At 43.5% G+C, this 25537-nt stretch overlaps 2 protein-coding genes across 5 annotated transcripts in view; both read left to right on the forward strand.

The window, feature by feature from the left end:
• Positions 1-511: 511 nt before the first annotated feature.
• On the forward strand, positions 512-4614 carry NEUROD1 (neuronal differentiation 1). Of its 2 annotated transcripts, none has more exons than XM_074593657.1 (2): positions 512-1648; positions 2055-4614. In XM_074593657.1, exon 2 carries the CDS (start codon positions 2064-2066, stop codon positions 3162-3164), a length of 1101 nt encoding a protein of 366 aa, XP_074449758.1. In that variant the 5' UTR covers positions 512-1648; positions 2055-2063; the 3' UTR covers positions 3165-4614. The 2 variants fall into 2 exon arrangements, with proteins under 2 accessions (XP_074449758.1, XP_074449757.1); XM_074593656.1 differs by having other exon boundaries at positions 515-850.
• Positions 4615-13380: 8766 nt separating this feature from the next.
• The window catches only part of CERKL (CERK like autophagy regulator), a 58609-nt gene continuing 46452 nt past the window's right edge, over positions 13381-25537 (forward strand). Inside the window, exons 1-2 of one of the 3 annotated variants that reach the window (XM_074593660.1) lie at positions 19471-19607; positions 20513-20685. In XM_074593660.1, coding sequence (XP_074449761.1) covers positions 20532-20685 — 154 coding nt within the window. In that variant the 5' untranslated portion in view covers positions 19471-19607; positions 20513-20531. Of the gene's footprint in view, positions 13786-19470; positions 19608-20400; positions 20686-25537 lie in introns of those variants that run through there. The other 2 variants (XM_074593659.1, XM_074593662.1) reach the window with 2 other exon arrangements.

Raw genomic sequence — 25537 nt, forward strand, 5'->3', positions numbered from 1 at the left:
AACAGACGGCAGGACACACCGAGGGGGACAGCAGCCCCGGGACGCCGTATGTGTCCCCTTCCCCCGGGAGAAACCCACGGGTGCCTGTGGCGGCGGGAAGGACGGAGACAGGGAGGCTCCGGGGGTCAAAGGCTGATAAGGAGGGAGGGGGAGTGGGTGGCGGTGGGGACCCGCGGAGGCTGCACCCCGGAACAATGGGAACAATGAGGATACGCGTGTCGGGGAAGGACCCCCCCCCCCGGCGGCAGCGGGGCGGGCGAGGTGCGGAGCGGAGCGGTAGCTCCGCTCCGCACCTCGCCCGCCCCGCTGCCGCCGGGGGGGCTGGGGGGGATGTCCGTTCGGTGACAGATGGCGTCGCCCGGCGGGCCACAAAGGGCGTGGCGACTCAACGGGCGGGCGCGCGTCCGCATACAAATAAGGGGCGTCACAAGGTGGGGGGGGGAAAGGGGGGGGGATACAGGGATGAGGCGGGGGGGGGGGGGACGGCCACCGCCGCGCCTGACGTGGGCGGCCATATGGCGCGTGCCGGCGGGCGGGGCGGGGCGCGGGGCGGGGCGCAGGCGCGTTGGGGCGGTGGCGATCGGCGGCGGCAGAGCCAGGTCCCGGTGACCGGCCTCCTTTTCCCTCCCCATCCCACCCCCCGCCCCTCGCCGAGCATCCTCGGTGCCGCTATATAACGGGGGAGCCCGGCGCTGCGCAACCTCGGGGAAAAAAAAAAAAAAAAACAAAAAAAAACACCAAAACACCACAACACACAAAACCACCGCACCGTACCGCACGACACAGGCGGCTGCCCTCGCACGGAGGGGTTATGAGACCGTCACCGCGCCGGAGAGGCTGAGCAACGGAGGTAACGGAAAAACGGGGTTCTCCTCCCTACCGGGGAGCCTGCGGGGTCGGGGCGGGCGGGACCCGCCTCGGCCGGGGCGGCTTCGGTGTTATGGTGTCGCTTGCGGGCGTGGGAAGCGGCGGTTGTTCCTGCCGGTGTGTGCCGGCAGCTGTGTGCGTGCACACCTGTATCCATCCATCCGCACATATATATATATATATATAAGTATACATATATATATGTAAATATATATTTGCTTCCATACATATGTCTGTAAATGTGTATGTGCGTCCATACACATATAAATATGTACGTGTGCGTCCATCTACACGCATACATATTATATATGTCTCTCTGCTTCCACCTATACACATCCTAACTTCCAGCTCCCTCTCCTGCGCTGCGGGCTGCCGCCGCGGTCCCCCGGCGGGCGGGCGGGCGGCATTGTTCCTCCCCGGTGTGCCCAGTGCGATCGGAGGGCGGACGCAACCCCTCACGAAGGGGCCGCTGCGGGGAGCGGGGGGAGGATGCCCTGTCTGCGGCGGAGGGGATGGCGGAGACGAAAAGCCGGGACCGGTCCCGCACCTGTTACCGCGGGCGGGGGCCGCGCAGCGCCGCTGCTCGCCACCCCGCTGCGGGCAGCCGGCGGTAGTCCCGGGGACGCAGGCGGGACCGGGGGATGCTCGCCGGGAGAGGACGAGCTGAGTCGGTCAAGGGAGCAGGTGGTCGGTGCCCGGCGCCCGTCGGGGCGGCACGGGAGCCCCGCGCAAGGCGGCGGAGAACGACGGGGACAGGCATCAGAGGCGGCCGTCTGTCACTGTGAGTGTCCTGCGTGTGCCCCCCCACGCCTTTCTCCCTCCCCGACTCAGGAAACGTATTTTTTGGTGTCTGATTGTTTTTGTTTTGTTTTTCTTTAAAAAAAAAAAAATACCACCGCTTGGTCTGCCTGCGTCGTGCCGCCCAGGCTGCCTCCCGCACACGTAATCTGCTTATATTCCCCTCTAATATCAGCGAGTTACATAATGGCACTTGAACATATGTCAACTTAATTATAAGGCAGGACCGCGGAGACAATTAAAAGTTTGAGCTGGCACCGTGGGGAAGCCGGGGCTTCCCTCGGGAGGGACGGGAGGGTGGTAACGGGGGAGGGACGGGTGGCTGCGCGGGGCCGCGGCCGCCGGTGCAGGTGCTGACACGTCTCTCTTCTGTCCCCTCGGCGGCGCAGAGGCTCACCATGACCAAGTCGTACAGCGAGAGCGGGCTGATGGGCGAGCCCCAGCCCCAGGGGCCCCCGAGCTGGACGGACGAGTGCCTCAGCTCCCAGGACGAGGAGCACGAGGTGGACAAGAAGGAGGAGGACCTGGAGGGTCTGCACGCCGAGGCCGAGGAGGACTCGCTGCGGAACGGCGAGGAGGAGGACGAGGAGGACGACTTGGACGAAGAGGAGGAAGAAGAGGAGGAGGAGGAGGACGACGACCAGAAGCCCAAGAGGCGGGGCCCCAAGAAGAAGAAGATGACCAAGGCGCGCATGGAGCGGTTCAAGCTGCGGCGCATGAAGGCCAACGCCCGGGAGCGCAACCGCATGCATGGCCTCAACGCGGCCCTGGACAACCTGCGGAAGGTGGTGCCCTGCTACTCCAAGACGCAGAAGCTCTCCAAGATCGAGACCCTGCGCCTGGCCAAGAACTACATCTGGGCGCTCTCCGAGATCCTGCGCTCGGGCAAGAGCCCGGACCTGGTCTCCTTCGTGCAGACCCTCTGCAAGGGCCTCTCCCAGCCCACCACCAACCTGGTGGCCGGCTGCCTGCAGCTCAACCCGCGGACTTTCCTGCCGGAGCAGAGCCAGGAGGTGCCGCCACACGTGGCGGCGGCGGCGGCGGCGGCGGGGGGCGGCCCTTTCCCGGCCCACCCCTACCCCTACCAGTCCCCGGGCCTGCCCAGCCCGCCCTACGGCACCATGGACAGCTCCCACCTCTTCCACCTCAAGCCGCCCCACGCCTACGGCGCCGCGCTCGACCCCTTCTTCGAGAGCGGCCTGGCGGAGGGCGCCAGCCCCGCCTTCGACGGGCCCCTCAGCCCGCCCCTCAGCGTCAACGGCAACTTCTCCTTCAAGCACGAACCGGCCGCCGACTTCGACAAGAGCTACGCCTTCACCATGCACTACCCCGCCGCCGCCGCCGCGCTGGCCGCCGCCCCCGCCCACGCCGCCATCTTCCCGCCCGCCGCCGCCGCTTCGCGCTGCGAGATCCCCGTCGACGGCCTGGCGCCCTACGAGGGTCACCCCCACCACGAGCGGGTCCTCAGCGCCCAGCTCAACGCCATCTTCCACGACTGAGCCTCTCCCCACCCTCTTCCCCGTCCCCCTTCCCGCGGCGAGCCCCGTCGCCCGCCGGTGGCCACCGCCTTGTTTACAGGGGGCAGCCCGGAGGGTCCCGCCGCTGCCTTCGGGGGCCGCCGCGTCCCCCGCTCACCTTCTGTCCCGCTTCTGCCCCTCGGGGCGAAGCTGTAAATTCGGGGGTAAGGGGCACTGGGATCGCGACAATTACCTGATCGGGATGACAAAAAAAAAAAATCACAAGCAATAATTAGGATCTATGCAATTTTTAAACTAGCGATGGGCCAATTACAAAATATATATGAAATCTATATTTTTCAACCAACGTTTTACTACTTCTTACCTTTCCCATGCTGAATTATTTTGTTGTGATTTTGTACAGAATTTTTAATGACTTTTTATAACGTGAATTTCCTATTTTAAACCATGCAGCTTCATCAATTTTTATACATATTGGAAAGGTAGAATTATATCTAATTTATACAAAATAATTTAACTAATTTAAACCAGCAGAAAAGTGCTTAGAGAAGTTATGTTGCCTTAGCACTTCTTTCCTTTCAAATAGTTGAAGAAGAAAAAAAAATGCACAATCCGGGCAATTTCTTTCCCATTAAAGTATCTTTTTTATTATTATTTGTCTTTTCTTTTTTGTTGGTTTTTTTTTTTTTTTTTTAATTTTTCCTTTCCCCCCTACAACAAGAACCAGATCCCCTAGGTCTTGAGAAGATATAAGAACGAGAGACTTTTATTTTCTATTAAAACATATCAATTCAACACATGACTTGCACAAACTTGTATATAAAGATTATAAGCAAATGCCAACACCCTTTTTAAATCGAAAGCTGCTTGACTATCACATACAATTTGCACTGTTTCTTTTTAGTCTTTGAACCCCTTGGCATTCCGTGGTTTTTTTTGAAGAGAACTTGAAGATGTTAATGTTTCCAGGCGATATAAATGCATGATTTTATACATGTTCACACAATCCGTGGTTGTCATATGCTCATCTTATAAATCGGAACCTAAAACTAATCAGGTTGTTAAAGTCGGGCTATATACCTATTGTAGTCGATTAGTACGGTAGCTTGAAACAAATTCAAACCATTTAATCCGTAATTAGAACAATAGCTATTGCATGTACAATGCAGTCCAGAATAAGTGCTGTTTGAAATGTAACGCTGGTTCAACTGGAATCAATCTGTACTGTAATTTTGTTTGTAATCCTGTATATTATGGTGTAATGCACACTGGGATTTTAGAAAAAACATCCATCCTTTGGCAACAACATAGTATTGAACATTTGGTCGAATGTTGCATTTCTCCTTAAATGTGATGATGATTATTATTATTATTATTTTTCTTAGTGTAAGTAATTCCTATGGGATTATTGTTTTATTCGAATAGCTCATGAAAGGTGCGACACTTATTATTTGTAGAATAAAATTGGACTAAAAAAAGGACACGGAATCTTTACTTACCGTGAGGGGTTCCGAGGGAAGGGCTGGGTGTGTGTGTGTGTTGTGTTCGTTTGTTTACAGCGAAACCGGCCATTTGCAATGCTGATTTGTTGAATTAGGGAAAAGGGGGCAGAAACGCGGTTCCCCCCCGCCGCCCCATCCCGGAGCTGCGGCTGCCGGTTCGGGCTGCGTCGGCCGCTGCGGCGGCCCACGGGCGGCGAGGCTCAGCCCCACGGCTGCCGCCCACCCGCCGGGCTCCCCTCTCAGCCCACGCCCCCCGCCCCGGGCACCGGCACACCGGGAAAATGCCGTTTCGGCCCCGCCGGCAGCAGGTGCTCCTTCCCCCCCCCCCGCCCCCGCAAGCCAGCCCCGGATCCAGCGCTATCGATTCGCCGTCTCCCCCCCCCGCCCCAATCCCAGACGCGAAACATGTGTTTCTTTAATCTTCACTGATTATTCCGGGGTTTAAGAAACCCGGAGACACAACCTGCGGGAAAGCAATTCCCCTAATGACCAGGAACAATTATCAACAGGTCTTTGCCTCCGACCCTCAGAAACAGATTTAAGAGATTCCCCGAAATACCTTATACGAAGGTATTTATCTGTCACAAAACAGAGGTATTTCCTAAATATTTCACTTAAACCCCGCCGAAAATGAACAGGCTCTCCTCTGGATGAGGGCATTTTTTTTCATGAGAAATCAAGCTATTGACTTCTATTTTAACGGTGTTTATAGCTATGGAAATATGATGCATAAGCGCTGCAAACCAGTATTAGTATGGCAGCACCTTCACGGCCAGTCTTTCGTGCTAAAAACAGGCTGAAAATTAATTGCGACGCTGGCTGATGCATTTTTGCAGCACCTCCCTGTGCTTCGCCTGAGCCCGCAGCTCTGCACTCCAAAACTGTTGCTGCATCTGAAAAGGAAGAAAGCAAAAGGCAACTTTTCCAGCACCTGATTAACCTTTCCCAGTCAGTGGCAACACAGCTAAATATACCCTAGATAACCCGAGGTGGGGAAATGAATGACAATTTTTCAGATAAAATTGAAAAAGCTGACCTAGGCTTGCTCGCCTTTTGGTTGTGTGCCGCCTTCTTAAGCATAAGGATTCTTCTAGTCAGTCAAGGGGCAACTCACATGCCACCATCTTTTATTCAAAGGCAGGCACAGATGTTCCTTCTGCAGGGGAGGTTTTAATTTATGAAAATGATATTGTTTATGCATGAATGCACTCTGCATAACACACAGTACTTCCATCTGATGAGAGAAATACCACAGAACCAGTGCCAATGTCAGGAACATATTCTGCAAATTTAGTCGCTTAAATGTTTAATGAATATTTGGAAGGCATTTCCAAACCACAAGAAACCTTTTCAATTACCTTTTCTTTTTCCACGGTTAATAACAAAATTCAACTCCTCTAGCCAATGCAATTTACTTTAAAGATCTACCTAGGCTGTCTGAACGTTTGCTACTGTGATACTTTGGAGAAAATAATATTTTAATGTTATGAGCAACCTAATAAGGAAAATTAATTAGGCATTTTGGTAACTAGAGCCTCCATTTTACAAATCACTTGTGAGTTTTGTTATTTCAATTAGTTTAGGGCTTTTTTTCCCCCCCACCCTTATAAAATATTGGAGATGATCCCCTCCCCACACCCCTTTGCTACTGCTTCTGATGCTTCCATGATATTTAGTTTTTCTTACTGTTAATATCAAGCCAAATCTTGAAATCTCTGCTCATGACTCCCACAGGAAGGTCTATCAAGGTCTCTTTCAATGGAAAGAATTACTCACACTGTTCCTCTCCTAGGAACAGATCACTAATTAACTAAGGCTACAGTGGGATTATCTAACTTCCACATGCAGAGGAAACTCTGGGGTTGAGTCATACCCACACACATGCTGGGTCATCCAGTGGAGGCCTAGGACTCAATTTTTATGGCTTGTTGGGACCAATGGCCTTTCCCTTCTTCTTTATGCCATACTTCTGACAACAGAAATTGTTCTGCCACCAGTGCATGTTTGAGAAGACCCTGGTGAAATCTCTGCAGGTACAGTGCATGAGTAACAGTCATGGCTTGCAGCTTTTCCCTTCTTTGTTTTCTGAAGCAACAGAAGAGTAGTCCAGTAATTGCAGACTCATGGTTGCCTGTGATACAGCTGAGGCCCCAGCTACGACAGAGGGGTCTGAAATCATGGAATTCCAGGTTACATCCACAAGATGCCTGAGAGGCATCTGAAGCCTCAGGTTGTACCTAGCCCAAATGAAAAATGTGCCTGAACATCATCAGACTTTGGCCCAATGTCTTCAGGAGGACTCCCCAGGCACAGGGAAGTAGATTCAAGGATAACCAAGAATCCACCAGAAGCCAAGAGAACATCACTTTCTCCAGAAGATAACAGTTCTAGAATTTTAATAAACTAATATAAAAAGCAACATACAATCACAAAGGTAATAGGAATTAATAGAAATAATTCTAAACTAAGTCTTGAGAGCAAGTAAAACAAACCTTTTTCTATCATCTGTAATAGTAAAAATTCTTGCAATTATTTCAGTATTGTAACTGATCAAAAGTGGATCCTCTGTGACAATTGCTTTTGACATATGCAAAATATGAGTCTCCTTTTTTTAAAAAAAAGGAAAGAAAAAAACACAGTACTTCTGTACAAAGAACCATCTTGTGAAATAGTTTTAGAAACTACAGAGTTAAAATCCACTTCTCTTGTTTATATGTATCTGGTATCTAAAGATAAAAAACAAACCAACCCCACTCAAGTTCTTGCTCATTTCTATTGAGGAAGAACTCACAGAAATGAAAACTTGGAGTTCTGCCTGGTGCCGTACCAAGGAAAATATGCAGAAATTGGATTTAATTGACCAAGATGGGTTGTATAGTAATTATTTCAGAAATTATAAATGGTCTACACTTTTTCCTTAGCTGAAAATCCCATATTACAAAAAGGCTTGAGAAACACAGTACATGAATGCGTGTTGAAACAGTGAGCTGAAAATCTACAAATAGACTGTTCTTTAAATAGGTACATAAGCATTTTTTAAATAATTCATATATGTATTTAACAAACTGTCAGAAGCTATGCAATACAAAATTAAAACTGACAATGCTCTCAAAGCATTCTCTTAAGTATTTAGGTTGCCTACAGGGTATGTAAAACACAGAATATCAGCCCTGGCTTTCAGTTTCCTAGCTTGTAGTAGTTTGCTGCTTCTTATTCCTGCACAATAATTTCACTCATTCTTCTTCTCCTCTTTGCACAGATTTGTCTGTCTCCACAACTTCAGACTTTCTTTTCTAACTGCTCTTCTTTCTCTTTATTTTAGACGTTTTCCTTCTCCTTTTCAGACATACAGAAAGATGTCTAGCAGCAGCAATGCTTGCTTCTATAGACTATTGATGCCATTTTTCTTCAGAATAATTTATGACTTCACTTATTGTGTGAAAAGTTTGCTGCTCTGCTTGATGTCTCTTCTTTGAAGTCAAGGAAAAACAACACAACGGACATGAATTAATATTGAGAACTATAAAAGATTCTTTTCTAGAGTAGCAATAGAAGAAGGGAACACACTTGGGAGAGCTAATATTTGGGAAGGAACAGTTGAAGTGACTACCCAGTAAACCTTCATTGTATAAACAGACACTGTAGCCAGAAAAACCTACAAGCCAAGGGTATGCTGCCAATTTCAAAATCCGAATTTTTCCAGAAGCAAATCTCTATTAGCCACTGAAACAAGGCAGCTACCAGAAACATCCAGTTGAATCCTCCAGATTGGACATAAGGTATTTTCCCCACAGCGTCCCCTCATCTCTTCCATGAATCTAAAACTGGCCTTCCCATTTCTTGCCTATTTACCTCATTACATTTTTCTACCCATTTTTCTCAAGGGGAGAGGATCTGTTTTCCAATAGCTTGCTTTACCTGCTTGTTGTCCTTCAGTAAACACTAGCTATATTTCCCTCACTTGCTACTTCTGCCAGAGGTTGTCCTACCTCTTCTCTACACAGGGTTCTTCTAGAAAAGCATTCTGAGACTCCCACTACTTCCTAGCACCTAGACAGCAACAGATGATTTCCTTCATCCAGAAACACTGTTAATCAAGGGGAGGTTAGCTCATGTCCTTATTTCCTATTACCTCTTGTCTGAGCCCATAGGATGCTGCTCTCTCCTAGTTTAGTGGCCTTGTGCACAGGCATGTGTACCCTGGCATGGAGCAACATCTCCTCCAGGTCTAGACTGCTGAGAACAAGCTCTGAGAAACCCCAAGGGGGATCCCCCTCCATCAAAAATTGCTTAAGAAGAGGATCTCGCACCTGGTATCTGCCTTCATGATACTGCAGCCATACCTGTACCTGGCCATATGATGACCCTCCCCACAGACTTGATATCCTCACTTGACCTTGGACCCACCTTGACAGTATAGACTTCCCTAAGGGCTGCTAGGCTAGAACTGACACTGGCTCCTATCACCAGGCCAGACCCTGACCTGCTGAGTCTGCTTTTCAGCTTGATGTTGGACCTACCTCATTGCAATAAGTCTATCTATACTCTTAGCTGAACTTGGCTACATATAGTTCTGCTCACCTTGATCAAGTGTATGGGGCCTTACCTGACCTATAGCTACCCTTAGCTTTACTGGGTAGGGTAGGGTAGGGTAGGGTAGGGTAGGGTAGGGTAGGGTAGGGTAGGGTACCCTCATTCTTCCTTGATATTCCTCTTGCACTTCCAGCCACTAGGGCCCTACCAAGCCTTAAAAACCCTGACCAGCCCCACCTGCAACACCCCACCAACCCCGCCCAAGGGTCTGGAGGTCTATTTAAGCTCAACCTGGGGCTACAAACTCTTCTTTTGGAGATGATGGTCTTCAGTTCAGTTATGGTCCTGATCTGGCTACAAACTCTGCTAATCCTAATCTGCAAACTGATGGCCTAGTCTCAGCCCTGCCTCGTCATTATGAATTTGCCTGATGATTTGGATTCTTGGGGGGATCCTAGCACCCTCCCCTAGCTGACCTTGCTCAGATACCATCAGGTGGGTCCTGGCCAAAAAGGCCCTTGCCTTGCTAGCCCGGGGCTGGGGGGGGTGTCCCCCCTTTTGCTTGCTGGCCCTTGCTGTGCTCTGACAATGACTTTTCTTCCCTTTCTGGTGTGTCCCCTGCCCCATTTTTGCCCTTTCTACTTTACTTGAGCTATTTATTTAAAACAAAAAATGTTAAGACAATTTCTAAGGCAGCTCTACTGGCTCTCTAAGCAAGTAAAATGGAGCAATAGAGTAACCTGGCATTCAGACTATAAAACACAGCACAAAAATGTTTTGTGGAGTCAGTTCTATGATTTTTTTTAAAATTCCTGGTATACTGTAAGAACGCACACCTTCCATCCCTATCACTAGAAAAAGAGAATAGCTACGTCTTGTAGAGAACTGCTGATGAACTAAATGTCCTTGTGTACTGCATATTTAAATTAAAGGAGGTACATTAAATTCAAAGACAGAGTTGCTTTATGCATGGAAAACATGAAATATTTATAAATATTTGAAGAATACTTCTGGAGGCTCTCTGAAGAGCTGCAAAATTTAATTTGTAGTATTTTTGTAAAAAAATGTCCTCCCTATTAAGAGGTGAATAGGGCTTCTCTATGTTCATGTATCTGTTGCCATTGAATCAAAATACGCATGAGAGAACAGGAAAGTAAAACACACCTCAGCTGCTTTGGGTGATTTGCAATGCCTTCTACATCATCTCTGTTCCTCATGCAGCATACTGTATTTCTAGATGTCCCTTGATCACTCTGTCATCACAAGTACTTATATGCTCCACTTCCAATTCTGGTTATGATAAATGATTTAGATGAAATCAAGGCCATTACATGTAAGTTCAGTGCTCTACGCTATTTTGTTGTCTACTATACAGTTCCTGCAACTTATTTACTGTTTGTCTTGTGTCTCACTTTTTTTTCTCTAATATGGGAACATCACACCAGATACTACATGGGATCATCAATACACACTACCCTTCTTACAAGAGAGGACAAGAAGTTCTATGTGTGAGAGTTCCAGACATAGTCTGGAAAACAGATAAAAACGATATTGCTGGACTATTATGTATTATTTCCAAATTCAATGTACAAATATGAAAGTTTTGATATTTAAAAGAAGAGTAGATTTGCTTAGAATATAATTTTTTCCACCCAGGAAAAAGTGTGTGTCTCAGACTTACGAAGGATTGTGGGGACTGAGCATTTGTGAACAAAGAGTGAATAGGCTTGTATGTTCCTCCTACGGTTTTTGTTACTGTATGCAGTTCTCTTACTATTTTATGTTTTTACTACATTAAAAGATGTGTGGATGTGGCACTGAGGGACATGGTTTAGTGGTGGACTGGACAGCGTTAGGTTTATGGCTGGACTCGGTGATCTTAAAGGTTATTTCCAACTTAAAGGATTCTATGATTTTAGTATCTTAAGTTACTGATTTAATACTCCTTTCAAGCAATGCCAATAAAAAGGTGCAGAAGTTTTAATGACATTAATCAAAGGGTATTACAAGTCTCTTAGGAACTGTAAGTCTTCTACTGATGGTCCTGAAAACAGTATTATTTTATAGTGCTAAGACAGTTATCAGCTTATCCTTTCCTGTACCTTATGAGAAATTACCTGGCGACAATATATTATATACATAGATGGGATGGGTTAATAAATGGTCCCAGAAAAAAATACAAATGACTACAGGGGATTATAAAGGGCACACAGCCTCAAAATTGATTCAACTATATCCAGTTTCATGTTGTGCTTTATCTTCTAGTTAATGATTTAGCTTTCCTTTTGAATGACATCAACGCAAACACATTAAAGATCACCGATGCCAAATAACAGACACAAGTTTAATTGGTTCATCTACTGTTGTACCAGAATGATAAATTGGTAAAGCAAGCTTGTTTGTTTGGCTCCCAGTTTTTCTTGCTTTGTCACTCGGTTATCTTTAGGCAAAAAAATACTATTTTGCATTAAACTTCCATAGTTTACACATAATTTCAATTGTTTACACTTTATTTTATCCAATTACTCTGCAGTCAAGATACTTATATCCCAACAAAGAAGATCTAAGGGACAAAAAATATTGACAAAATTAAAGTCAGAATAAGACTATTGACACTAACAGCTTTAAGCAAGCAGAAACTATACAGTCGTGTTATGATTCAGAAAGGCAAATTGGTGAGGGCTGCACTGCAGTGAAAGCTGTATCAATGGCTCGATGAAAACCGAAGAGCATTTACAGGTTGTATATTTAACAAGTATTCAGAGCGTACTTTAAACTTGGCAAAGTACTAGGTGGAAATATGTACCAAAGAGCTGTACTGTAGCGACTTTTAAAATGCGTCTTGTAACTTTTCTTAGCTATATAATTAGCGGCTTGGTACAGGTTTTTCTGGAACTATTAAGGAAGGCAGCTTAACAGTTGTGAAATCATGTATCATCTCGTGGGCTCTCGGCTGGTTTGATTGCAGACAATGAGATTTCCTTACCTGTAACAGCATTTCTCTTCTAAAGCGACATAAATCATAGGAAGAGCCTTGGATATTTTTGACATGTGGCTTGAACTGTAATGTATATTGACCTGCCAAAGGCAATATTTTTAATTTATCACTTTATTTTTTAGAGGGGCAATGTATATTTGTCTTATAAATACTAGAGATAAAATTACTAAACTGCATGTTTAAAAATGTCCTTTTCATGCACTAATAAGCCAACATGACATCATACAACTCAGAACTAAAAAAAACCCACCTTGCTGTTTTCCTTCAAGTTAAGCCCTTACGGGCTCAGGAGCACCTTATAAATGGGAATTGATGCCAGAGCTGTAACGTGATTGTCATCAGTCAATCTTACAGCACCTGTGAGTAAAGCTGTCACACCTCCAGACAGTAAAATCTATCATTTACAGAGCGGGAGCAAAGAAGCGTGTCTCCCCTGCTCCGCGTTGAAGCTTTGAGGGTGCGGGATGACTGTGCAACATTCTGGGTACGCTTTCTGCATTTACCGCTTGATGGAGAGTCTAATGTATGAGTTTTTATTCGATTCTGAGTCACTGTGTTCCCACATTGTTATAAGGGTATGTATAATTGTGATACCTCCGCCTAGGTTTACGATCATACCCTGTTTTGCAGCAGGGATGTCAGCACGGTATTTATCTTAAGGCTAAGCCATAGACACAACCTGTGAAAAACTGGACCTTTTTAGTATGAAAGGGCTATTACAACTTCATGTTGCAGTTTTCTAAAGCTAAATAATCACACCCGTTTCGTGTCAACAGGAAAGCAGAAGACACGCGGTAATCTGACAAAACAAGCTTCTGTAGCTAGGGAATCACAGAAGGGTTCGGGTTGGAAAGGACCCCAAAGATCATCGAGTATTGGCATAGTATAGGAATTCCTTCATTGCTCTCCTCGGGGGAGTAACTCAGGGGAACAGAACCGTAAGAAGCCCGAGTGCCTGTGAACCGTTCCCGCTGTTACCGTACCCAACTTGGGGTCCCGGGGAGGCCTCAGCGGGTAGTAGGAGGGCCGCGGCACCGGCCCGGTCTCCGTGACCCACCGGCAGCAGCGAGGGCTCCGCTCCCGCTCAGCGGCGGAGGGAGAGGTTTCCCCCGCGAAGAGCCCCGGACAGCCCGGCCCGCTCCTCTCCCGCCGCTGCCTGTGAGGGGACGGCCGGCCGCGCGTGCGACACCGCCTCTCCCGGCCCGGAACGGGCGCCCTCCCGCCGGCCCCTGGGCGGCCGCGGCCCCGCCCGCGGGGCGGGGCGGGCGCTGCCTTGGCAGCAGCCGGGACGCCGGCAGCGGGCCGGTTTGGCGGGGTGGCGGTGCCGCCGCCATGCTGGGAGCCTCGGCCCCCTCCCTCCGCTCGCAGCGACGGGCCTGGCCCGAGCGGGGGGCGCAGGCGACGGCTGGGGGCGCCGCTCGCTTCTCAGCGGCAGCGCCCGAGGAGCGGCGGCGGCGAGTGGCCCCGCTGCCGGCGGCGGCCCCGCCGGCCGAGGCGGGAGAGGAGCCGCTCCTCAGGGGCATCTTCGAGATCAGCAAGAGGAGCTGCGACGTGGTGCTGAGCGCCCGGCGGCTCCGTTGGAGCCCCATCCTGCCCGAGAGCCCCACAGGTGGGCCGGGGCGGGGCGGGGCGGGGGGTGCCGCAGGGCCCGGGCCCGGGCCCCGGGAGCGGGCGGCGGGGCCGGGCGGGGCGGGGCGGGGCGGGGCGAGGCGGCTTCCCCGCGGTGCTGCGGGGGGAAGGCGGGCTGCGGCCGGGGCCTCTCCGGACAGGGCGAGGGGGTTAAAACAGGGTTGCAGCAAACTGGTTAAAGTCAGTGGGGTGTCCCTTCCCTTCAAGGTTATGCTGGTGATTAAGGAAAAAAAAAAAATTGTTCATAAGGCAATAAGTGTCCTGTATCTGGACCGACTCTTCCTGGCAAGAGCCTTTACTTTTTGGCGGGTGATACAAAAAGGACAAAATGTAAGAGATGGTGTTTTTATGGCTTCTTAGCCCCAGGCAGGGCAGTAAGAGGATTTGTTTTTGTTCCTGCTACATCAGCTTTCTTTGGCTTAACCTCTTTGACAGGTACATAAACTGGAGTGCGTAGAGGTGGGTATGGTTTTGTGAGATGTGCCTGGGTTTTGTGATGAGGCTTCTGTGGCAAGTCATCCTTGCTCTGTGCTTTTCCGATAAAGCAATACGCTGTGACAAAGTGCTGTTATAAAGGGCTTGATCAATTGAAACATTATACACAAAAGTTATAGAAGAAAACGAATGCTCTTTAAACTTATCCAAATAGTCTTTTTTTTTTTTATCCTAGGAACTGTGAAAATATGAATTTACTTTCAAAACTAAATATGCACGCTTAAAAGTGCTTGTATAATGCAGTGACCTCCCAGTGCTTATGTGAAGGAGGAATCAAAGTTGTGTTCAGGAATGCAGAGTATCCAGGCAGCGCACCTGCCTTCTGGTATGGTACGGTTAGCTTGTCCAGGCCTAAAATATCAGTATTATTTTAGTATTATTTTGGACAGAAATTAAAGCTTCATATGGGTAAGATCCAACAGCTGTAAACTCAGCATACAGAGAAACAAAGTTTCTTTCACGTGCCAGCTTTTCTATGTTAAAGTAATCTGTTCCTCTTCAGGGCAGTCTGTATGCTGCAGAGCCTTTAGAGTAGTGTGGAAGCCTGTGATTCCAGTGCTGCTGCTGCAGAGAAATACTCAGATGTTCACAGCTGAAGTCGTTATGCTTCATTTCATGTACCCATGTTGGGATACCAGAGCTACTGAAATCAAACTAAAGTGATGCCATGCACAGCTATTGATTCTTACCCTACGAATGGCATAACTGTCTTAAGGCAGTGTTGTGCTCGGACTAAAATACCTGCTTTTCAGCAGGACCGTTGAGTTTGAATGACAGCTGCAGTGATGTGTGTACAGTCCTTCCTCTTGTGGAGCCAGTTGGGCTGCCTTTTTAATGCTGTTACACAATGCTGTAGCCTCTTCCTTCCCTTTTGGGATTAACTACAGGTCTCTGTGTATATGATCTGAAGTCTGATTTATTAATTATTTAGTTCTGTGTGCAGTGCTCTAATTTGATAGCCACTTTATGTTCTGGCTACTTTAATGTAGCTTGAATTGTCATATATCAGGAGCTAGAGTCCACAGTTTTCTTTTAATTGTCACCGGTGAAGGATTTTAAGGTACAGACAAGAAGAATGAATTTTTGTATGTATTGCTTCATGCTTCAAGGGATGGGAGTACATTCTGATTCCTTTTTTTTTTTTTTTTTTTCCTAGGAAAAGTCCACCCCCTTAAATTGCTACTTTGTGTTAAGATCTTTTCATCCTTAGATTACTCACACAAACATGGGGAGCTTTTCTGTCTTAGCTCCTGCAAGGTAATAAAGTATGCAGTGCTTAAAGTCACGCATGTTGCAGATGGCAGGACTTGAGGAGTCTTATGGAAAGCAGAACTGACAAGTTGGTGTCAATTTTATCAGGATTTGGGCTTTTCCTGCACATGTACTAAATATATGCTGATAATTCTTTGTCTCTTCCAATTTGGTTTTGTACTATGTAGCATTGAGCTGCTAAATGTTTTGGTTTCTGAGACGCTCTTAACGTCCTACTTCTTTACTAACTTCAGTGGAAAAGACAGTGGTGTCTTCCAAATGCTGGGTTTTTCCTGAAGTCTCTGGTAGGCTATGAATTTTTACTATAGGATTTCCAAATTCTTAAATGTCAAGTACTGACATTGAAGATAAAGGGATTTTCAGTTCCTCTGTTGGTATAGATGCCACCACTATGTCACCTGTAGCTGTTCCAGGCTCTCTTTGAGAATGAAATAATCTTAAAAGGAAGACTATTAGTTTGTTTCTGAGACCCTTCTATCCTTCTGGCCACTTTGTGGTGGGAACACAATGGTCTACCCAAGCAGCATTCAGAAGGATACTTGTGACCCCTTCCTTCGGGCCAGCGTGGCTCTACGTGTACCTGTCGGTGACTGCAGATGAACTAAGAGCTGAAAAATTCACTGTGTGGGGCTTTTTGCCCTCACAGGGATGAATTCAACAAAAGTCTTCTCTGTTTTTCTTTCCGTCTTGGATACAGTAGGTCAGGATGGTTTTACCTCTGCAGTTCCTATTTTAGGAAAAGACCTTCTATGGCAGTCACTCCAGTCTGTCCAGTCAGAGAGCTCCCAGGCAATTGCTTTCTCCCATTTTCCCTGACCTCCCATCCCCAATAATTCCCCCAAAGTATTCCTGACTTGCTGAAGTTGTAATTTGTCATACGCAATTATGTGGTTCTTATTATATGTCCTTACATGTGGTAGCTTGTACAGCCTTGGCTTCTTCACCTTCTCCTAAATAGAACTGAAAGCTCCAGCTTAAAGTTCCCAAGCAGGTGACATCTGCTATGCCTGGGCTCGATCATGTCACGCTCACTTATGTGTAGTTCTGCCCCACTGCACTGTTTCTGTGGAGTTTTTGACAGTGTGATTATCAGGCAGACTTCCTTCTTTACCTTCTCTTTGTTTTCTTCAGCTTCTGTCTCCTTGAGTTTTTTGACTACCAGTGTTCGCTGAGGATTTCTGATGGCCTCCTTTGTTGTTCACTCTCCAGACCTTGTAGCAAGCTCCCGAGCAGCCTCCTCTCTAATAAGCGTGACCCATTATGAATTTTGCGTGTTCTCTATTACGACAAAACTTTGGGCAGAAGTAAGGCCTGGGCAGGCAACTGGATGTGGAGCCTGAGGAAGTGAACGTGTCCTGTGGGAATGCCGGCAGTGCGAGGCATGGCTCAGCTGCCCCCTCCAAAACGCCGCGGTTACGGTCCGGGCGTGCAGCTTGGCTCAGCCTTTCCTTCTGTCTGGAGCTGGGTACCCTCTGACCCATTGCTGGTTGCTGGCTGTTAACAATGCACCCAGCGTTGCAATGAGAAGTGGAGCTCACAGTCAGTAGTTAGGTTTTTTTTCCTCTGGCTTCTTTCTGTGTGATTTTCCTATGCTATAAATATAAATACTGAAATTATGAAAAAACAAGACTTCTCTCTCTGTATTAATAATCCATCCCCAAATTGATGCTTCTCCTTTTGGATGCTGCTTCAAAACCATATCAGAGAAAGCTACCTTTAGTATAGATTTGAAAATTCTATGTGATTTTTAGAAGTTCCCAGAAGATAATAAGAATGACTGAATGATGGAAAAATAAACATTTACATTTAAGAACAAATGCTCAGAGTGGATTTTTTTTTTTTTATTTTTTTGTATGGCTAAAGTTTAAAAGCTAATGACATGTAGGGGATCAGCAGCAGTGGATGCAGGAATCATTTGTATTTTAGAACATTTTCAGTACAAATAGTGTCAATTCGGTCGTCCTTATGCCGTTCGTCCAATATGGCTTGTTTCTTGTTTTTGAATAAGAACTTTATTCCTGATATTTTTTTAAAGCCTTCATCATCATCTTTTTAAAGATTGCCACAGAATTTCACAATTTACAGTAACTGTAGTTTTTCAGCAGATTTCTGGCAAATAGGAAACAGAACAAGACTGGCTCAGTGTTTTACTGGTATGTGAAGTCCGGAGGCTTTTGATCATTATGAAAAACTTTTTATACGCATAGTTTCTTTTTATGTGTGTAGTTTCTTGTGTGTGTAGTGTACTTGACTGAAGGGTATATGAAGTTGTTCTCAGACTGATAGCATGTAGGCTGGACTGAGTATTTGGATACTAATAACTTGGATAAAACTTGCTTTTTAAATATAAGTAATAGAGCATAATATTCTAAATGAATTGATGAATAAGAAAGTGAGATCTCTGGAGCAATCCAGTGGTTAATGTATTAATGAATATATATTTTCATAATGAAGTAAAAAAGATCAATGTGTTAAGTATACTATTCTTATATATAGTATACTATAGTTGTTGATGTTAATCTAAAATATAGATTTATAAATATTTTACATAAGTGCAGCAATAAGGAAAAAAAAAAAAGAGCACTGATGTATTGCAACAGTGAAAGAGTTAGCAATAAAGGACTTAAAATTAATTCCGAGTGCATAGTGGCCTGCTGCCAAGGCTATTTAGGAACAGATGTGGCTGAAATAGATACCAATAGTCTGTTTGGGATCTCTAAAGTAAGACATCTGTCAGTCTATCGGTCAGTCAGGAATAATGGAAATGGGAACTGGCTGTTACAAAATGCGAATTACTGAAGTTCCATGTTGGTCAAATTCAAAGCTTTTGATTCTACTTCTGACGTGTAGAGAACATAATTTCTCTAAGTGGCTTATCTATTGTCCAAATAGGAAAACTATTTTTAGGGAAGAGACATAAAAATAAATAATATGAAGTGTAACTAAGGGTGAGATGTACACGTATCACATTAATATATGGCTTTAAGAAGTAAATTGAAGGAAGAAAGCATGCAGTTTTAAACAACCCCGTGGTGTCTGAACTTGTAAGACACACTTAAATTTTTTTTTCAAGGAAGTCCATAAAATTAATGTCTTTTAGGTAATTGCTGCATGAAACTGCAAAAGAATTTATTAATTTACAACTTTTTATAAAAAATTAAAAATATTTCAGGAAATGGAGTATACTAATTAAAGGTCTCTTAAAATTTGTTCTTTATTTCAGGTGACTTCTAGACATAATGTTTTGATTCTCGGTGTGTCTTTTATGCTTTATCAGCGGATCAGTTCATGGCTACTTGTTTGTGGAACAATTTATGTTGTTTCATGCTTTCTGGTGGTTTTCTTGTATTTCACATCTTTATGCACCTCTCTGTTTACGTTGAAAGGAATTAACATTACTTTAATTCTCTGCCTCCAAAGAGAGAGATCAGATATTTAAATCTTTGTTGCGGAGAATAAGTTTCTATGCTAGGTCTTGCAAATTCTATTTGTGTATGTTTGGGTTTACATGCATGTTAAGTTGGAGCGTGTGTTAGTTGTAGGGAGCTACGTGAGTTTGAAATAACAAGATTTATATAGCTTTCACACAGCGTAGTAACTCTTCTTTGTGGCCTTTTCTTTTTAATGCAAAACACTTTCTATTGGTGATATGGTGGGTTTTGTTACCTTAAAGCTCTTGTAGGCCATAAAATGGCAAGTTTTAGACTTGCCTAAAGGTGATAGGTTTTGGTTTTGTGGTTGGGTTGGTGTTTATTTTTTTTCTTCCACTCTTCATTTTTCCTGTTGCACTGTGTAATAATTATACCTTGCCATATACTGTTATAGATAAGGCGATGCTCTGCTTTATTCATCTCCCGTGCCTGCCTGGCGAGTGAGGGACTGGGTGGCTGGGTGCTTGCCCGATTCTGCATCATCAGGCAGTTGGCACACCAGCAACGAGCCAGACGTAGCTGGTGCTGATATTTTGGCTGCGGAACAGGCCAATTGAAGAAAGATAGGTTGGAATCGAGGAGCGATCAAGAATACTGCCGTGGGGTGAGCTGATATATTAAGGATTTTGGTAAAGTGCCATATGGGTGTGAGAGGGATTTGTGGGTACTATGGAGAGGGATATCAGTGAGTGGAGGGGAAACTGAAGCTGTTGCTGGGCAGATAGGAAGACATGCAGGGTGATGCTATAATGCATGAGGTATGTCTGATACAGGGTAGGGAAATCCCTAGAAAGTCAGAGGAGACATAATAATGTGGTGAGGTAAAGAGAGGTAGGATGCAAGTTTATTTAAAAAACAAAATAATTATCAAACTTCCATAATTTTCCTGTCCATGGAATAATTGCCAACTCTTCTGCCTAAGCTTTCTGTGCAGAGGTGTGCAAGAGTAAATTGATGGTCTTGCTTATATACAATGATGGAAAGAATCCAGAAGTGTATATTTAAAAAAAAGTTGATATACTATCCAATCTGTGATGTCCATGCTAGTGCTATTTTCATGTCTGTGATAGTGATATAGGGTTAAGACGCCCTTCCTCAGTGTAAATTAATGTTCTTTTTAAGTCATTAAAACCAGTATGCAGGCAAATCCCACCTAAATCTTGTATCTCAATTTCTGAATCTGTTCTTCAGCCTTTGAGAAACACTACTTATTTTTTTTTTACCTCTCTTTTGTATTCTAGATGCTATTGTAATCTTTTGTTGGTTGCCATTTTACCATATCATCCCTGAATTTGTACCCCTCTACTGTGCACCTTTATGTGTTTTCTGTTGCATCAAATGTTGCCAACTTACCTTGACTTTTCGAGTGTAGTTTATTGGATAATGCATGATTTCTTTCAGGCAATCCCTTACAGTTAGAAGCAGTGCTCTGTAAATGTCCAAGAAGCTACATAATTCCTGATTCCTGAAATCCTTTTTTTTTTTTTTTTTTTTTTGTAATGTCTACAGGAAACACATACAAAATCTGATGAATAGCTTGGCCACCCGAAATCTGAGACTGCTGCCTACTTTCTTTGTCTGCGGCTGTTTCTCTCCTTGGACTGCGTGTAGAATGTGGTTCTGTAGCACCTTGCGTGAGATAGTTGTTGGGATCATGGTGTCTAATGGGGTCTTCTGCTATGGTAAATCCAAAAAAGCTTGCTCCCATAGTTGTAACTGTTCATGGTAATGAACAAGTTAAAATTGAGAATATGATGTTCTTTTGCATTTTCTTATTTTGTATCTTGGCAAAATACATGCTCAGATTAACGCATTTCTGTCTTTATTTTACAGTTACAAAATAGAAATAAAAATAAAGCAGGAAAGTCTGACATCTGCTCTCATTGGAGTCAAGATAAACAAAACTTAGATAAACAATTTTCCTTTCATTGTAGATGTCTTACTTGTTAACTATGTGTTACAAAAGCAGCAGGTAATAGATGCTGTTGCAATTCTGCAAAAAATAAACAAACAAATAGGTACTGGATAGAAGGAATTCCTTTATGTTTGCTGTTTCTTTTAGGTATATCTAACTATATTATATGCTGCCTTTAGAAGGAAGTTTTTACTTCAGTTCACTTAGTACTCTAAAAATATTTTTATCCTTCTTCTGAAAAATCTGAGAACATAGATCTGAAGTTTTTGTGTACCTTAACATTAGTGGGTCATGGAACTAATGTTTTCCTTTCAAGGAAATCAGTGGTTCCAGTTTTTATAACTTATGTTGTAACAGTATGTGCAGACAAAAAACCATAATGTGTTGCGTATGTGATACACATCTTACCATATTGCCATAAGGAACTGCTATTATGTTAGACACCAACTGATTTTGTGATAGTGTTGGATTTCTCTCACATATGCTTATGTTTTTGTACAGATGATCCTTTAGGAACATCTGCTAGTTTTGTGGTGGTATCTGCTGTTTCCTTTCAAAATGTGACCTTTTTGTCATCTACTACTGGGACTGCTATAGGATTGCATTATACTAAGATCCTTTTCTAAATTGATTCCTGTCTCATAGACATTAACGGTCAATGTTTGAGTTAATTGGGTTTCACCATTCTCTGACATACTACAGAGTTGATTGCAGCTGCAAAGTTAATAAATTAACCTTTTAAAATACTATTTAATGATTTTATTTATTTTTTTATTAAATCTGCTAACTTGTTAGTGACTAGAACTTCCTCCTTCCAACTGTTTAGGTTGCCTCAAAAATACTTGCGTCTGATGACTAAGTATAAGGATGGTATTTCTCAAACTATTTCACTAGGGAAGAAGTTTTGGAACTCCCCTCTTGCAGTTTAGGAACCCTTCCCACTTTAGTTGAAGCGCAGATCCTTTGGACGGTGATACCAGTTCAGGCATCACTGTCCAAGTGTAGCTGAGTAAGTGAAGTTGCAAGCGCAACTGAAATTCATTTGCACACATGGCACTGTAACTGGCAGAAAAGTCATAACCCTGTAACTGCAACCAAAAATGGGTTCTTAGCATTTTGGATGCTCCTCCTCTTGGATGAATTACCAAGTTGTAATATAATGTCTCTTTCACATGTAGATATTATCTGGGTAAATGGATGCTATGTAGCTACAATGAAGAGTTGAAGACATTGGTATTTCCTATTTCTGCACTCTGGCTGAGCATAGAAATCCTTTTTGTAGGACTTCAGACTTTACTGTCAAACTGTTTTTCTGTGGCCCTCTGCAGGAAAAAGTGGCGTCTTGATTTTTTGTCATTCGGAAAAGTGGCTAATTATTTTGTTTCCAACATATGAGGTATGCTTGTATAGAGATAGTAGTTACTTTCACATAATACTGTTTGTGGTTTTAGAAGTTAAATGTGTATTTAAGCATGCATGAGACTTAATATTTTGAAAAACAATTAGGTTTCTGGTACTTCTTTAGCTTCATTTATTGATACGCATTGTCATCTAGTTATACCTGTTTTACTCCAAACTGTATTAATTTCAAAGGTGATTTTGAAGTTAAAAGTAATTGACTTCTACTTTCCAGTGACAGTGTTGCTAAAGGAAACAAAAAATTAGTTAACTCATTTAAAATGTGTTTATGGCTTTCTTGGTTGAACCTAAATTTCTTGATGAACATGTATTTTGTTACTATCAAAGTACGCAGATCAAAAATGCACTATTGAATGAGAACATTTTGCTTCCTGTAAGGTCTCAAGGTAACTCTTTTCCAGTTGTGTTTCCTCATGGACTCATAAAAATCATAAACCCCCCCCCTCATAACGTAGCTCCATCAGAGCAACAAGGAATGTCCCACAAACCTGGAAGTTATGTGATACTAGAATTACCAATATCACCAGTTCTTTTTTGGAGAAGAATCAATAAGCTGATTTTCAGACAACATCACAGTCCCCGTTATTTAGGTACCGTTATGAGGAGTGGCTTGTTTATGGTGTAGGCAAGTCTTAGCTGAGTTTATCTTTTGGGAATGAGTTTGGTGCTGGGAGATGACTGCTTTTGTCTGAAGCCTTGAGCTGTATTTGTATCTTTATCGTGCTCGTAAGTGGGAGCGTTTAAAAATGCTGATGTACAGATTGAGAGGGTGCTTCTGATTTTATTCCTTCCCCAAATTTTCCTAGCTTGTTTCTTTTTAAGATTAAAGAGTAATCCTCATTTTATTCTTTGATGGTTGGGTATGTGATTAAAAGAATTTTTTTGGTGTGATTTACGTTTGCCACCCTAGCTGAATGTTGTGAAACATTTTAACATAGTGTCCACTGTAAATGCCAAATATTGAATGTTATTTTGTGAATGTTAGAGATTAAAGAAACAAAATACAAAGCACAGAACTCATGTGGAGCTCTTTATGTATTATCTGTCAATGACAACGTAGCTCTTAGCAACTTTGAGATTGATGCAATAAATACGTAAACCCTTAAGCTGCAAAACCAAGAAAATGCTTCAAGCCACGCTTAATTTGGAGTTTTGTGATATGATTGTAAGCCAGAGCATGCAGAATGATTGTAAGCCAGAGCATGCAGAATGATTGTAAGCCACAAAGCTTAATTTTTGTAAAATTGGAGCTCAGAAACCAGAGTGGATCACGAATCATTTGTGTGATCCTAGGATAACTTGTATAAGAGGTAAAAATTATTTTCCATGCCCACTATTGGCTTTATGTTACAAGGAATGATTAGTTTTCCTTACTAGTAGTATGGAAGCTGGTGTTTTCTCTCATGGTCTTTAAGTGATAACAGATGCAGATAGTAAGTTTGTTTAAAAAAAAAAAAAAAAAAAAAGGTGTTTTAAAGTAAAAAATAAAAATTGTAGGCTGAATTTTCATGCGAGCCTTGATAATATGGTAGCCTTTCTGTAAGGGATTTGATGAAAGAAAATTCTACTTCTTATGTTTAAGATCTGGTGCAACTTCCTCCCTTTCCTGGTTTCTTGTTTAATTGTAGATGTAAGAATATATTAATCTCTTGAGAAAAAAATATATAGTAACTTGGTTTACCTCACGGTTCTCTAATCTAGCATGTAGCTGTTTCTTTCCTGTGTGTTGCAATTTTAAACAAATCTGTTCATGAACAGAATTCAGTGATGAACTCTGGATTTCCTGGCTCTTGTCTGTTTGGCTATATAAGATGGGAGTTACTTAAATGCTTTTCAGTATGTAGTAATTGCCGTAGTTGTGGGTTTATTTGAACTGTGACAATAAATCTCTTCTGTCAGTCTATACACTCAAGTGAATATAGGAAAGTATGCTTTGCAAAGCTCCGAAAATGCAAAGCAACAGATGTTATGTACTGCACAATTATGCGTATCCTGGAAACAGTTCTTTACACAGTGCAGACAGTCTTGGAAAAACAAAATTTGACATACAAATGACCAAGTTAAGGGTAGCTGCAATAAATACTTACAACTAAATATAATGCTGTTTTGCAGATGCTGCTCTGAGTTTGAGTAATTAAATGCTAAACTTAATAGTTGTATTAAAACACCCTGTTTGACAGATGTTTAAATATCATCCTTGTATTTGTATTTTTCTGTATTGTTTTAGTCCAGCATAGGAGAAATAGAATAAGTATTCTCACTTAAAAATAATGTTATAGGAAAATGGATTTTTAAAAAAGAGCCTAAGTTATTCTAACTTAAGTGAAAATTCTTGTAAATAAATTGCTAAAAGTAAATAGGAAAAATTTCCAGCTAAATTGCCGGCTTTCTGTGTGAAAACAGCACATCTTTGCCTGTCTGATCTGTTGACTGCTCTGAAGATGGTTCAAAATGAGATTGCTCTTGTCCAAGTCCTCTCCCTGGTTCGCCGTTTGTCGCAGGGCCTTTTGGAGACTCGTCAAACAGCTCTGTCAAGAAAGCTACTGAAAGATTTCATACTTGGATGGTTTTGGACTTCCCAAAGGCCTGCTCTGTCACATCTACATAGTGTAACTGGAGGCGAGGTAATTAGTTAGAGATCAAAATTTTCATAGCACCAGTGAATAAAATTATCATAGCATAAGTGAATAATAACAGTTAGATGTCTGTAGATGGTGCTAACTCATGCTGACGTAAAACTTTGAACAGATTTGTGGTTTCATTTAGTAAATTCTGCAGTTGGCACATCCTGTAGTAAACCTAAATGTATTGATATGTTACAATGATCGGGAGAAGGTTGTATATAGATGTCTATTTTTAACTTGGTATTATTAAAGGAAAAAGAATGCTTCTGAATATTTTGTGTGAAATGGACTGTTTCTTGGTCACTTGACTACAACACAGTCATTAAACAAGGCTGTGATTAAACTAAGAATATCCTCCAAATCCTTTTCTGTTCCATGTATCTTTTGTGATAGAGGAGTAATAATAACTATGATTGCTTTAGAAAACAGTGCTTAGCAGAAGAGAGTACCTGATAAATGTCTGTAGTTCTTTTTTTTGTTTGTTTACTGTAGTACAAACAAAAATGAAATAAAAAGGCTTTTTTCTGCACTTACATTTGTTGAGGAGTTAATTATTTAAAATATGATGGAAACAAG

Source organism: Larus michahellis, chromosome 7, assembly GCF_964199755.1.
Source record: "Larus michahellis chromosome 7, bLarMic1.1, whole genome shotgun sequence".
Taxonomy (NCBI): domain Eukaryota; kingdom Metazoa; phylum Chordata; class Aves; order Charadriiformes; family Laridae; genus Larus; species Larus michahellis.

Bases quoted from the DNA above. Each gene is read 5' to 3' on its own strand.
- NEUROD1 (XM_074593657.1), top strand. From the start codon at position 2,064: ATGACCAAGTCGTACAGCGAGAGCGGGCTGATGGGCGAGCCCCAGCCC.